Genomic DNA, 14,968 nt, shown 5'->3' on the forward strand with positions numbered 1-14,968 from the left:
GGACATTCAGAGACTTGTCCCGAATCCACTCCTGCATTGTCTTGGCTGTGTGCTTAGGGTCGTTGTCCTGTTGGAAGGTGAACCTCTGGAGCAGGTTTTCATCAAGGGTCTCTGTACTTTGCTCAGTTCATCTTTCCCAGGATCCTGATTCAGGCCAAAGAGTTCAATCTCGGTATCATCAGATCAGAGAATATTGTTTCTCATACCCTTCCCCCAGGTCTGTGTTTCTTTCCAAATCAATTCCAATCAATTGAATTTACCACAGGACTACAAACAAGTTGTAGAAACATCTCAAGGATGATCAATGGAAACAGGATGCACCTGTAGCAAAGGGTCTCAATAATTATTTAAATAAGGTAATTCTGTTTTTATTCTTAATAAATTTGCTAAAATAAAGGTGTTTTGTGTAGTTTAATGAGAGGAAAAAATAATTGTATCAATTTTAGAATAAGGCTGTAACGTAACAATGTGGGAAAAGTCAAGTGGTCTGAATACTTTCCGGATGCACTGTAAGTTTACTTCTTATAACACATTTCCTGTGATATAACCATTGGGAAATAATGGGTACTACTACCGTATAATAGGTTAAATCAAAAGATGGAATATGCTGCAATAGATAAAAGCCTTTCTCAGTGTTTTAGTCATGAGGGAGAAAAGAAAGCTCTCAACAGCGCTGTCTGTTTTCCCCTGCTGGCTGCTGACAGTGGCAGACATATCAGAAGAGAAAACATTTATTTGGGCAGGAGGGCAGAGATTCAGGCCTAAAGCCACTCAGAATATCCTAGATCACTGGATCAGAGGGCATGTCACACAGTGTCAGAAGAGTCAGACTGTGAAGAAGGACTATACACACCACTATAGTTAATGTTGCTATCACTGCTAACATTTAAAAGACCAGTATTGTAATCTGGTCTGTTAACGGGAGCACATAAGAAGACAAAGGCCAATTTAAAGCAATGAATGACGTTTAATAAATTGTCTTAAGTTACTTGGTCTTTAAGGACTGTTTGAAGGGCTTGAACAGGCCTTTGGAGATGGCAGAAAACATCCTGACGAGAAGTGGACGTTTGTGAGGCGTCTCCTGTTGGGAGCTGGCGGGGAGATCCTTTGGCAGTGCAGACATGGCAGCATGGGGCACTATGCTGGGCACTACAGAAGAGAGAGAGAGTTGACATGCACTTTAATTTAGAAATGATGTAATGTATGTTACAACTCAACATAACTGACACTGATAAATGAGAACCAACAGCTTGAGTTTTGGAGAATATAATTACTTTTACATAAGAGATGACTACTGATTGCGTATATAACCTTTGTAAGGTTATTTTTAAGTGGCATTTCTTTGTACACCAATATCTCAAACAGTTGTGTGAACTTACGCATGCCATCTTCAGCAGTGGTCTGTACTTGTTCTGATTCAGAGCGGTGGGAATCCTTCTTGTTCCCCTTCTTGAATAGCTAAGTATTTAAAGAGAAAAACATGTTTTAAAAAATGTCACAGCTGAACAACCTCATGATGATAACAATCACACCTACCACACCAGCACAACAACATTTATGATTGGTTTTGGAATGAACGGATGGTTTTATATTTTTTACACTGAATAGCATTGTTTACTCACATTATCTCCCACAACTATTCATTTAAATACGTTTGCTGTACCTTTAAGTTGCTTGTCAGCCTGACCAGCCTTTGTAGAAAAGATAGTTTCCCGCTGCTAGCCCTCACATCCTCAGCCAGTGGAAGAGCCTTAGGCCCGGTGGTTTTGACTGATGTTCTTGAGGCTGCCCTCAATGCCTCATTACATCTGTGGAGAAGCGCTTCACTCAAAGACTTGACAAGAATCCTATCAAATGAAGAGTCCTGAGTCGACACGGCCTGTTGGAGGATTTTCTCCAAGCCAAACTCCTCCAACAGATTTTTATAGACGACTCTGTAGACTTTATGAATCCTCAAGTTCTCTGGATAGGCTTGTGTCTCAGAGCAGCCTGACCATGCACAGAAGACCTCCATAACTTTGGGGATCAGGTCTTGTGACTTGCGTGTGACGTCAACTGGGTAATCTTCTGCTGGGGTTTGGATTTCTGTTAGAATTCTCACCACTAACATGCTGATGAGGCCGGTGAAGTCATCATCACTGCCCAAGTTATCAGAGGATGGGGTTGGAAGTGTGACATCTTTGACCATGTCTGGGCTGGTTGACATATCGTCCCTGACAATGTTTTGAGCTACACCAGAATGACTGGTGGTATCCACTTCCTCTCCATCAATGTTGGCCTTCAAGATTTGTGCTGCATTGGAGGTCTCGCTTGTTGCCATAATGACGCCAGAAGGAGACAGCCGAAGGGAGGACTTGCCACTCAATAGATTGCCTACATCAGATATAGTGGTTTCAGATGTTTGGAGAGATTCAGTTGGAGAGGATCCTCTACTTTCTGCATCAGAATCCACAGAGTACATGACCTGGCTTACCATAACTTTGGTAAAGAGACTGACTGTGTCACTAAATACTGATGAAGAAGAAGAGCATGAAATTCTATCTTCAGACACTCTAGCCAACACCTTGGCCTCCTGAGCCAAACTCATTGAAGTTGAATAGGGCACAAAACTAGGAAGCAGGAGGCACTTAACAGACTCCTCTACAAACAGCTGAACCAGCTCGTAAGTTGTGGGCTTCCCCACCTTGTCATTCCTCTTCAGCTTCGAAAGGATGGTATCAGATGCACTCTTTCCAGCCGCCACTGTCAGTCCCAGAGGGGTCAAGTTGCTATCAGAAATTATGCGGTTGACTTGGTGACTGAGATCACGGGAGAGAGCACCAATCCTACCCTGAGATGTGAGCTCCTCCAGTCTAGCTATTGCATCTGTTAGATCAGGGTGAGATGTAACCTGCCCTTCTGCCTCTGGATATACCTTCTTCATGATGGTATCGGCTATGGCAAACATGCTTGTTCTGGCATCACACACCATTGTTTTTGGCTTAGTAGATTCGCTCATGTCAATGACTGAGCATCTTACAATGGGCTGAGCAGGACTCTCGGGTAACTCAGAAGGAATGGGAGTGCCAGGGAGTGCAAATTCCCACTCTGTCTTCTGTGATTTGGCATTTGAGAATGACAATGAGGAGGAAGACCGCAGTGACTCTTGAAAGACCGATTCCTCGCCACATTCGCTGCTTATCTTCTCAATGTTCTCCAGCATAGTTCCAACCACTTTATCTATTTGTGAAAGCTGTCCTGCAGCCACCATTTGGTCAGTTTTTGACAGTTGCTCCTGGACACTGCTGATGATACTGTCCTCTGGCATTCCCAGGTGGACTTTCAGTGAGGTCTGGGAACTTTAAAATGAACAAGCAAAGCATGTTAATTGCTGTCTGAAGTTGGAAAATCGATATCTTACTGCTAACAAATCTAACAAGCATTATAATTGAGTATTCTAAATGAAATTTATATGTGTGCATTAGATATTGCAAAACACACCTGTTAGAAAGTTGGAAAATATTGAAATGGAGAAATTATTGTTCATCAGTTTGAGGGTTAGGATTAACTTCACACACACATTATGGGGAACATACAGTACCTCTTGGAAGAGGGTGTGCTAGACCTTGGTCGGAGAGCCCTGCCGCCACAGTTACACATCTCCTTCGCCAAATATTTTACTTCCTGGATGAGCTCCAGTCTTTTCTGCTCAAAGGCAGTGAAGGATCTTGCACTGCCGCCCCTCTTGAGTGAGTCAGCGTTGTCATAAAAGCCTGTCACCCATAGAATGCGGGCCAGGGCCGGCAGCAGGATCTGCAGGGTGGTCTGTGCAATGAAGTTGACAATGGTCTTGCACAATTTTGCAAGCTGTTCCTTTGTCATCTGCATTGCACAAACAAAACAGAACACAGCAGGTTTGGCAATGAAACTGATGTAAAGTATTCTAGATTGAACAGAATGCATTTCATCAACATCGTTTTCCTTATCTGTGACTGAATTCAAAGTTGGATGAAGTATGACAGATTAATGAACGTAATAGCAGAATAGAACTATGGTTAATTCCTCTCTCTTGATTCAACACAACATTCCCAAATCAAAGGTCAAAGGCTGATGGAGAAACTTACAGGTTTTTTAAATCCTTTATAGATCACTTGCCATTGCCTAGAAAATAAAAAAATAAGTGTTTTAGTTACTTTTTATTTCCTTCTGCACAAAATATGTGAGGCTAGAGCAAAACATGGTTCTAACATACTCATCAGTAAGATTGCGCATGAATGAGATGAGGATTGGGTAGCAGTCCTCCATCTCATCTTTGTTGCCTGGGCCGAATGCAGCCTTAAGAGCATTCTTCTCCAAGAGCTCAATAACAGATCCTCTGTCCGGGTGTTTATTCCTCAATCCTAAATATGTTATTACCATATAGGACAATTCGGGATAAGTCAGACACTTTTCTCTTAATACAATACTTCGATAAAATTGCTACATTAGGACTATTGAATAAAACTATCCATGCAACATTTCTCACTAACTCCAGTTTGACTCCAGTTTCTAACATGACCTTTATCTATGATATTCAGGTTTAGAGAACCAACATACTACAGAGGGAAAATCTATGACCTGCATCCGTATCAGTGCCCTGCTCCCCTGACTTCTTGGCACTACTTTTCCTCTTCGCCTTGGATAGAATATAATAGAATAGATTCCAGATCACAAATAATAGACATGTTACATCAGGTCAACGCAGCTATTGTGACAATTGAGTGTTACTAGTCTAGTAGTTGCCCTGTCACTCCTGCCATTTTACCTTTCCTGTCTTGGGCTCCTTCTTGAGCTGGGCCACTGGTTCTTCCTCAGCAATCTCCCTCCCCTCCCTCTGGGGATCATCATCATCTCTCTGTACTACCTGAAGGACATAGGAATTTTATGTCAATGTCAGATTAGATTCTTGCAAAGGACATCATAGAGCTACAGCCATATCAGAGCTAAACTCGTGATTGACTTAATAGAGAGAATTATACATTTGTTTTGCAATAGCCTATGTTATCTTAAATGACGTTTTCCTTAGTTACATTCCCAAATATTTAGTGTCATTTAACCTACCTTTTCTTCATCCATAATAGCATACAGTATTTTTTATATCTCGAAAAACTTGTCCTTGTCTGTGTTGTTTTCACTCATGTTGAGTTTACTGAGGACAATATTGCAGCCACTGACGAATTAAGAACTTCATACCACGTCATGGAATGTTAGACCTTTATGACATCAGGGGCTAATTGCACATTCCCATCCTCTCATTAATATTGGGGGGAAAATATATTGATCAGATCAGGTTACACAATTTCCCCATCAACCGTTTTCGATACAGCTAGGCCCACATTGAAATCTGTTCACTAAGCACTGCGACTCAGCAGGTCAAAACAGAAATAAACCTAGTCTAATTTCATGTCGACCTCTTTTGAATTTATTTCGGTACCCCATTTAGTGAGCCAGTTGATTGATCTATTCCTTAAAAGTAGGCCTACTTTAGGGAATAAGGTGCTATTTGGTTGCATATTCCTCTCTAGCCCATGCCTCCACCAATCCAATGATTTTAGATTTGTAGGAAGAAGTGAACGAGAGTGTACACTTCAGGAGAAGGGAGATATTATTGGACTGTATCCCTAGGCTATAGCCAGGTCTAAACCAAGTAGCCTTGAGTACGAACCCAAAAGCTTGGATTGCCAAAGGCCTATCAGAGCTAAATTGGTGATAACAACTTTAAACTTACTGTAAAACATGTTCTACCTTCCCCTATATTTCACTTACCTTTTCTTCCACCATAGCTAATTGTAAATCCCGAAAAGCATGTCATTGACTGTTTTGGCTTTGCTACTTTCATGTCGAGTTATGATAAAAGAGCATTTTTGCAGACGCAGACTTTTAGTTAGTCGGGGACGTCATGGACTGAAGGCAGTAGATGTTAATTGGTTGTAAGAAATGTTTATATGTCGCCCTCTTGTGGAATTATTTAGGTACAACAATGTGTTGTGTAGGATCCAAATGATTGTTTTCTCCTCATCCCTGTGTTACGTCCTATTATCAGTCAGAAACAGAGAGCAATACACTAATAGTAAAGAGGTAACACTCTTTGTTCAATGGAATAGAATAGCTGTAAGAGCGATGCAATTATTTGATGCACCGCAAGGGGGTATTGTGTTGTCAGCATTGGGTTCGTGTCTCGTGTACTTTTCGTGTGTGTGTGTGTGTGTGTATATATATATCAACTATATTTTCAATCTCTTTTCGATTTTTAATTCGATTATACCTTCCGGTAACCTGTTTCACCCAATGTGATACGGTATCGCTATTATTATTATTTTTTTTTAAATTTTAGAACTCATTCAAGAACCTCCAGAAGCTAACCAGCTAATTCGCTACAAGCTATTTAGTCATTGTTAGCCAATGCTAGCGGTTTTTACCTTCTGCACAGGTACCAGCCCTGTTCTTAGCCTGGATAATACTCGCCAGTCTACTAGTATCGGACTGTCTTTCCACAACAACGCCGGATTCCTGCCGTAATCCCTGGACCACTACTTCTGATCTTCACAGCTAGATCACAGCTTGCAGCTAACTAGCTCACAGCTAGCTTGTACTCACCGTGGCATCCAGTACCGAAGCTATCCCTGAGGCCCACCTCCCGGCCTACTCAGCTGTTCTCCCGAACCCCACTCATACACAGCTAGAGCCCAATACTCCACCGGATCCTTGCTGTAAACTCTGGACCTTGGCACCGGTTCATCGCTGCTACCGATTGGCTATAGTGGATAACGCCACTGCCACGAAGCTAGCACCAGTTAGCCGTGAGCCAGGCGCATCTCCCTGCTAGCATTCTAAATTCTACAATACCTCTTTCGCCATCTGGCTTGGATTCTCTGTCGACACGGCCCCACGCCGCACCACCACGACTGGTCTGCCGGCGAATACTCTATCCGCTGTGCCTTCAACCGGCCTCCGTCGGAGGGCTACTAACTTTAAACGCTGTGTAGCCCGCGTGCTAGCGTAATGGCGCCTTCCCTGTACCATCTACTGCTGCCTTCTGGACACTATTATCACTTGGCTACATAGCTGATGCCTGCTGGACTGTCGATTAATCACGGTACTCCATTCTGGAGTTATTTATTTTTTATCTGTCGGCCCCATCCGCGAACTCAGGCTCTGTGTGTAGTTAATCCGATCCTCTCTGCCTAGTCATCGCCATTTTACCTGCTGTTGTTGTGTTAGCTGATTAGCTGTTGTTGTCTCACCTGTTGTTTTAGCTAGCTCTCCCAATCAACACCTGCGATTACTTTATGCCTCGCTGTATGTCTCTCTCAAATGTCAATATGCCTTGTATACTGTTGTTCAGGTTAGTTATCATTGTTTTGGTTTACAATGGAGCCCCTAGTTCCACTCTTCATACCTCTGATACCTCCTTTGTACCACCTCCCACACATGCAGTGACCTCACCCATTACAACCAGCATGTCCAGAGATACAACCTCTCTTATCATCACCCAGTGCTTGGGCTTACTGTACCCGCACCCCACCATACCCCTGTCTGCGTATTATGGCCTAAATATATTCTACCATGCCCAGAAATCGTAACAGTCCAATGACTGACAGCAGCCGACCACCGAGTGCTAAAGCCTCTTTTCGATCCTCCACTCCGTCTTTCACCAGCAAGGGAACCTCTTTGGTACCAAAGGGAGATGGGATTGACATTGAAGAGAAGGAGGTGTGTATCCCCAGCAGCTCTGGCCATCTGAGGGAGCTCTTAATCATCCCGGACATCAGCAGTGCCACTGCATTCCCACTGCAGTACTTGATGGACTCCAGCAAAGATGATGGCATCTGTATTGTCACCATATTGGTGATAAGGTTTCTATCGGAGATCAGACCTTCAGCCCTAGATGGACCCTCCCAACAGGCAGCAGATCTGACCGAAACATCTCAGCAACTCATCAGACAAATCCTGTCTGAGTTCTGTGCTGCATCCAGATTCTCCAGGACACAGGCATATTCCCAGAACCTGAACATCCAAAGGGTGTTCAGAGGTGTACATAAAAACCTCATGGAGGAGTTTGGCTCTTATAACACCCTGCAAGCAGCTATTTCCTCCCAGGACCCTGCATTTGACAGAGTCCTGGTAAAGTCCTTGACCCAGCAGCTGGTACAGGGATGCAAGGAGGCGTCAAGACCAGCTTCTGCTGCAACAAACCCATCAGACCAGGCTGAGACAGAGAGGGGGGCTAAGCAGAAAGCAAGAAGGAGCTTCCTTTGCTTTTCAATGACCAAACTCAGGATCAACTTCAAGCTATAGCAGGGAGTTAGCATTTGTTTTTGGTTCCAGTTAGGTGCTGATGTTATTGATGTGGTTATGATAAGACAAATACATTAAATAAATGTTTTATTCATCACTAAATTGTTGCCTTGGATTCAGAAGTGTTCCATTTATTTATTCTCTGTACCATTTTCTTTACCTTTCATCTGTTAGCGTTCCAAGAGAGCAAACAAAAAGGACTGTCATTCAGTCCAGGAACAGACTGAGATTCCCTCTACTGATGGACATTGCATAGGTAAGGATGTTTTAGAGCTCTGCTATAGCTTGTAGTTTAGAAGCACGGTGGCTAGGAAAAACTCTCTAGAAAAACAGGAACCTAGGAAGAAACCTAGAGAGGAACCAGGCTCTGGGGGGTGGCTAGTCCTCTTCTGGCTGTGCCGGTGGAGATTATAAGCGTACATGGCCAGATCGTCTGGACAGATCGTTCTTCAAGTACGGTAGTTCAAACATTCTTCATAGATGACCAGCAGAGTCAACAAAATAATGTGGTTACAGAGGGTGCAACAGGTCAGCACCTCCGGAGTAATTGTCAGTTGGCTTTTCATAGCTGAACATTCAGAGGTCGAGACAACAGGTGTGGTAGAGAGAGAGAGGGAGAGAGAGAGGTGGGGGAGAGGGAGAGAGAGAGCGAAGATCGAAACAGCAGGTCCATGACAAGGTATCACATCTGGAGAACACACGTGCCTCTTCATGTGATACATGATGTTTGGCTGTGCTAAGTGTTACAGTGCCTTGCGAAAGTATTCGGCCCCCTTGAACTTTGCGACCTTTTGCCACATTTCAGGCTTCAAACATAAAGATATAAAACTGTATTTTTTTGTGAAGAATCAACAACAAGTGGGACACAATCATGAAGTGGAACGACATTTATTGGATATTTCAAACTTTTTTAACAAATCAAAAACTGAAAAATTGGGCGTGCAAAATTATTCAGCCCCCTTAAGGTAATACTTTGTAGCGCCACCTTTTGCTGCGATTACAGCTGTAAGTCGCTTGGGGTATGTCTCTCAGTTTTGCACATCGAGAGACTGACATTTTTTTCCCATTCCTCCTTGCAAAACAGCTCGAGCTCAGTGAGGTTGGATGGAGAGCATTTGTGAACAGCAGTTTTCAGTTCTTTCCACAGATTCTCGATTGGATTCAGGTCTGGACTTTGACTTGGCCATTCTAACACCTGGATATGTTTATTTTTGAACCATTCCATTGTAGATTTTGCTTTATGTTTTGGATCATTGTCTTGTTGGAAGACAAATCTCCGTCCCAGTCTCAGGTCTTTTGCAGACTCCATCAGGTTTTCTTCCAGAATGGTCCTGTATTTGGCTCTATCCATCTTCCCATCAATTTTAACCATCTTCCCTGTCCCTGCTGAAGAAAAGCAGGCCCAAACCATGATGCTGCCACCACCATGTTTGACAGTGGGGATGGTGTGTTCAGGGTGATGAGCTGTGCTGCTTTTACGCCAAACACAACGTTTTGCATTGTTGCCAAAAAGTTCAATTTTGGTTTCATCTGACCAGAGCACCTTCTTCCACATGTTTGGTGTGTCTACCAGGTGGCTTGTGGCAAACTTTAAACGACACTTTTTATGGATATCTTTAAGAAATGGCTTTCTTCTTGCCACTCTTCCATAAAGGCCAGATTTGTGCAATATACGACTGATTGTTGTCCTATGGACAGAGTCTCCCACCTCAGCTGTAGATCTCTGCAGTTCATCCAGAGTGATCATGGGCCTCTTGGCTGCATCTCTGATCAGTCTTCTCCTTGTTTGAGCTGAAAGTTTAGAGGGACGGCCAGGTCTTGGTAGATTTGCAGTGGTCTGATACTCCTTCCATTTCAATGTTATCGCTTGCACAGTGCTCCTTGGGATGTTTAAAGCTTGGGAAATCTTTTTGTATCCAAATCCGGCTTTAAACTTCTTCACAACAGTATCTCGGACCTGCCTGGTGTGTTCCTTGTTCTTCATGATGCTCTCTGCGCTTTTAACGGACCTCTGAGACTATCACAGTGCAGGTGCATTTATACGGAGACTTGATTACACACAGGTGGATTGTATTTATCGTCATTAGTCATTTAGGTCAACATTGGATCATTCAGAGATCCTCACTGAACTTCTGGAGAGAGTTTGCTGCACTGAAAGTAAAGGGGCTGAATAATTTTGCACGCCCAATTTTTCAGTTTTTGATTTGTTAAAAAAGTTTGAAATATCCAATAAATGTCGTTCCACTTCATGATTGTGTCCCACTTGTTGTTGATTCTTCACAAAAAAATACAGTTTTATATCTTTATGTTTGAAGCCTGAAATGTGGCAAAAGGTCGCAAAGTTCAAGGGGGCCGAATACTTTTGCAAGGCACTGTATCTTATGGGTTTGGTGATTGTTCTGTGTGAAGCCGTATTCTGCATTACATCATGGAATGTGATGTGAAATCCCTGGGCCTATGGCTGTTGAAGCTACTCCACTGCACTGCCCTTCTCCCCCGATTGCTCAGTTTGGCCTGGCGGCCAGCTCTAGGAAGAGTCTTGGTGGTTCCAAACTTCTTCCGTTTAAGAATGATGGAGGCCACTGTGTCCTTGGGGACCTTCAATATTGCAGAAACGTTTTGGTACCCTTCACCAGATCTGTGTCTTGACACAATCATGTCTCTGAGCTCTACGGACAAGCTATAACCTATTTGAGGTTTTAAGCTGGGTGTCGAAATAAGCATTTTGTGACATCTGCTGATGTAAAAAGGGCTTTATAAATAAATTGTACTGATTGATTGATGATTGATTGTATGAAATGGAGTAGCATATATCCATCATGTAAAATGAACATTGAGCACTGTCTCCATGGAGTATAGCACTGCAACCTTAGGCAATGTATATTTACGTGGTGATAACATTATCTCATATCACATGCATGGCAAGACATGATTGATGTAATTAGATGCTCTGGAGAGATCCCACCCTCCTTCCCCAACACATGTAGAATGCTTAGAAACCACCAGAAACCTGTGAAATAGATCAACAGATGATGTTTTATCTCCTCTCAAGGTCTGTTGATTTACAGTATCTCAGTATCAGGAACTGTCATATCCCATGTGATTTGTCAAAACAAGTTGATACATGTGTTATCATGGTGCATTGGGTTTGTATTTGTATTTATTGTGGATCCCCTTTAGCTGCAGCAGCTACTCTTCATGGGGTCCAGTAAAATGAAGGCAGTTATACAATTGTAAAAACATTCCTATACATTCACAACAGATTTCACAAAATCCATGTTCCTGTTTGATTTCGGGGTAGGCTGTCAACAGCACGTACTGTGACACTATGATATGTATTCTGATCAAGTCAACAATACCTCTAGGCATATCTGACGTCATGTATTTGATATCTTTATGTGAAGGTTAATGTCCATATTGACATCAGTTCATTGTGTTTGAGGACGGTTCACTGACGGGTTTTCAACGGATACGATTAGACTAGTTTAACAGTTACAGAACAGCTGCAGTATCAGAGGCGCAGAGCCTTAATTAACGGGCTACACATAATGGCTGACGACAGCCAGGTAAGGTTCATTTTAGCCTACGTTTAATGAGCTTTACAGTTGTCCTAATTCCATCTTGTTCTAATGGCAAGTCTGCCTTAAGTGCAGAAACTATGGTTGATATTAGAAAATAATTATGATTGGAAGTTTAGACAAGTAATTCCAATTGGGGAATTGTTGTGGGATGTTAGCATACCATATTGCGCGTGTAGCATTCGTGCCATGGAGGATTGTGCAGGCCGGCAGGTTGCTACAGGATCCTAGTATCATGTATGTTATAGGGATCAGATCTGTCTGACTTTTTCACCTGAACTGCTCATTGGCTGTCCATAATGAGCCCAGCGAGCAGGATGTGTAGCTGGGCTCTCTCTGCAATAATTAGCTCCCAGATCAATTACAAATAACTATTCTTGTTTTAAAAGCGTCATTTACAACTAGCAACATGACGGTCAGCCACCTCTAAGCAGGACTCAGTAGAAACGCTATGCGTTGGATTTGTCCATGTCTTGCTAAGTTAACCTAGCTACCATAACAGCCGTGGAGAATGTATACTACAGTTTTAAGGGATCTCTCTGAAGGTTTTAGATGATACAGTGGTGCTTCGTCCTCTGGATGAAGAACCATACATCTTGGCTTGGCTTCATTGCATTATTATTTGGGGAACGTTGACATGCCATTTGTGTTGACGGATGGATGGATGAAAATAATGTAATTATAGTATCGTTATACATAGGCTAGCAGGAAAATCCGCATGAGATATCCATAGAACTGAGCCCTGCTCCATTTCAGCACCATGCCGCGGTCTCAGGTGCTGCCCAGACTCAAAACATTTCAGCACCATGGCACTGTCCCCTGACGCCAAGAACCGTGTCAGCTCTATGCAGCGGAACGTCTTTGATTTGAAATTATTCTGCAAGTGGTTATAATTTATTGCACGTCCTAGTTTTGCAGCTTTGCAACCTCAGAATTATAGCTAATGGATGGCAGCGAGTTACGTTTTTGTGCATGGTGATGAATGACGATGCATGATAAACCATAAATTAAACGCAAAAACGTGCACTTAGACATATTTTCGTTTGACAGAACTTTGACAAGCTTTGATTTGTTTTTTAATGACATTGACAATTCATATAGACATTAGATTTAGGCCTAATTATGACATCATGTGTGTATGACATCTTTGAAGAATGCTCTGGCTTCAGCCAATCGGAATCGAGTATTCAACAATGCTTTGGCATAATTCAAGGACCTTCATATTCACTTCAGTTGTCTGCCGATGGTTCACTGACGTTTTTTCAAAGGAGGTATTAGTATTTCCTCTAAACAGCCTACAACAATAAGCTACTCATCATGTCAGATGACAGCAAGGTATGGTTCATTTAGCCTATTTTGAGTTTAGAGGAGAAATTACTAACAATATAGTAGGTCACTAACACAGCAATAGGTCTCACTGGTTTGATCCATGGACTGAAATCTGACCACTATTGCCGTTTTGTTTAAAATAGGAGCGAATAAGTTGTTTCATAAAGTCACAACCTAGGACTGATATTGACCTCTCATTTATCCACCAGAGCGTGAAATGGGAGGATCCCCCGGATGACCAAAATAAAGTCGTGGAGAACATGAAGGATGAAACAGAGACACATGAGACCAACAAGAACAGGACAGGAGGCAAGGTAAGAAATATGCTGTCCTTTACACATGCTCTGCCTACTTAGGCACAGATCTAGGAAGAGTTTACTAATCACTAAATCCTAGCCTTAAAGCATTAGGAGGAGACGCTACACTGACCTTAGATCTGCTATGAGACCTATAATCTGTTGTCACGTAGGCTAAACGTAAGTCCAGTGGCTGTGCCAAGAAGACTTCTGTGGAGGAGGACAGCAGCATTGGTGCAGGTCCGAGATTACTTCATGTTGGGTGCAGGTTGTGTTCAAATTCATCAGCACTAATCTGAGAAGATAGTATCTATATAGGTGAAAACAATATAGTGGAGGCCCGCGGAGAGATGTGCTTTTACCTGTCCAGTGCAATCAAATCCCTAAAGGTGAAGGAAATTAGGGATCAAGTTCAGATTCAACTTTAGATTTCTCTTTGCGGTTTCCCAGAGTCTTCTCAGACACCCGGGTGTGGTTTCCGGGAAAGGGGATCTATCATTGAGCAGCTGGAGAAGGAGGCTCAGAGGACTCTAATGCCTTCTCTCAAGATTGGGACATGCTGTGCCCCAATCCTCCTCTCCTTCCTGAGGAGTCTAACTGATGAGCAAGTCCCATGTCTTTTTCCAACCTCACATACAACAACTCTGAATTTATAGTCATAGTGCACCTTCTAACCACAAATGGGATTTCAAACACTACACCTAACCCCAACATCACTGTAAACACACCCCTAACTCTTCCTGTAAATCAAGAACAAAATGTCTCATGGACTTGCTAATAGCTTAAATAAATACACTTTTATTTTCCCTGACATGGCTATCTAGTGACTCCACTAACTCAACACCAGTGTGCAGGTAAAATATGTTTCCTTTCTTTTATTTTCTCTAGCCAATGGAGAGTGATTCAGCAGGGCATGAAAAATAACGTAAGTCTCTCCACATAAGGTTCTGGTCAAAAGTTGTGCGCTATATAGGGAATGGTGTCATGGAATTGCTTGAATGACAAAAACATTACTCTGTTTGTTGGCCATAGCTCACATTCGAGCAGCTCTCCATGCTGTGTCTGAAGATTGTTAAAGTCGTGACCCAGACAGCCCTCCGCATTCTCCTACCAGCGCTAGCTCGTATCATGGGGGTGAACCTGAGGAGTGGGGCAACCTCCCCAGAATCCCAGTGCTCTCTGACAGGGTCTGAGGATTCCTTAGGCAGTCTGGATGAGAGAGAAAAAAGGCTGCTGATCAGTGAGATGAACTACTGGACTAAGGAGAGGAGGAGGAATGGCAGTGCAGGATGCCGCCAAAAATCCACCCGCAGGACCTCATCACCATGCTGTTCGCCTAAGAGGTATGTTCACAGCAATATTTCAACTTAATAATTGCAAGACCTGACCCATACTTATCATGAATTATTAACTTGGAATTCACACCTTGTAGTTTTAAGTTCTGGTCAC

General features: G+C 42.8%; 1 protein-coding gene and 1 long non-coding RNA gene across 2 annotated transcripts; one reads left to right on the forward strand and one right to left on the reverse strand.

Annotated features, from left to right (window-relative positions):
- Nucleotides 1-947: 947 nt before the first annotated feature.
- Nucleotides 948-7,475, reverse strand: LOC110526080 (uncharacterized). Its single transcript, XM_090238133.1, has 7 exons — nucleotides 7,263-7,475; nucleotides 4,232-4,882; nucleotides 4,104-4,140; nucleotides 3,581-3,861; nucleotides 1,664-3,338; nucleotides 1,380-1,458; nucleotides 948-1,149 (listed from the first exon to the last, which is right to left on the reverse strand). The coding sequence occupies exons 2-7, from the start codon at nucleotides 4,396-4,398 to the stop codon at nucleotides 986-988; spliced, it is 2,403 nt and encodes an 800-aa protein (XP_090094259.1). The 5' UTR covers nucleotides 4,399-4,882; nucleotides 7,263-7,475; the 3' UTR covers nucleotides 948-985.
- LOC149982897 (uncharacterized) lies at nucleotides 6,177-14,444 on the forward strand. The gene is made up of 3 exons (XR_016496724.1): nucleotides 6,177-7,114; nucleotides 8,491-8,572; nucleotides 13,433-14,444. It is a non-coding gene; the product is annotated as an uncharacterized LOC149982897 (long non-coding RNA).
- The last annotated feature ends 524 nt before the right edge of the window (nucleotides 14,445-14,968 follow it).

This window comes from Oncorhynchus mykiss, chromosome 6 (assembly GCF_057628025.1).
Source record: "Oncorhynchus mykiss isolate SJ-2025 chromosome 6, ASM5762802v1, whole genome shotgun sequence".
Taxonomy (NCBI): domain Eukaryota; kingdom Metazoa; phylum Chordata; class Actinopteri; order Salmoniformes; family Salmonidae; genus Oncorhynchus; species Oncorhynchus mykiss.

Coding starts and splice junctions, on each gene's coding strand:
- LOC110526080 (XM_090238133.1), bottom strand. CDS start 4,398: ATGGTAATAACATATTTAGGATTGAGGAATAAACACCCGGACAGAGGA. Junction 3,339..3,580: donor AGCACACCCTCTTCCAAGAG/GTACTGTATGTT, acceptor TTCATTTTAAAG/TTCCCAGACCTCACTGAAAG. Junction 1,150..1,379: donor CACTGCTGAAGATGGCATGC/GTAAGTTCACAC, acceptor TCTCTTCTGTAG/TGCCCAGCATAGTGCCCCAT.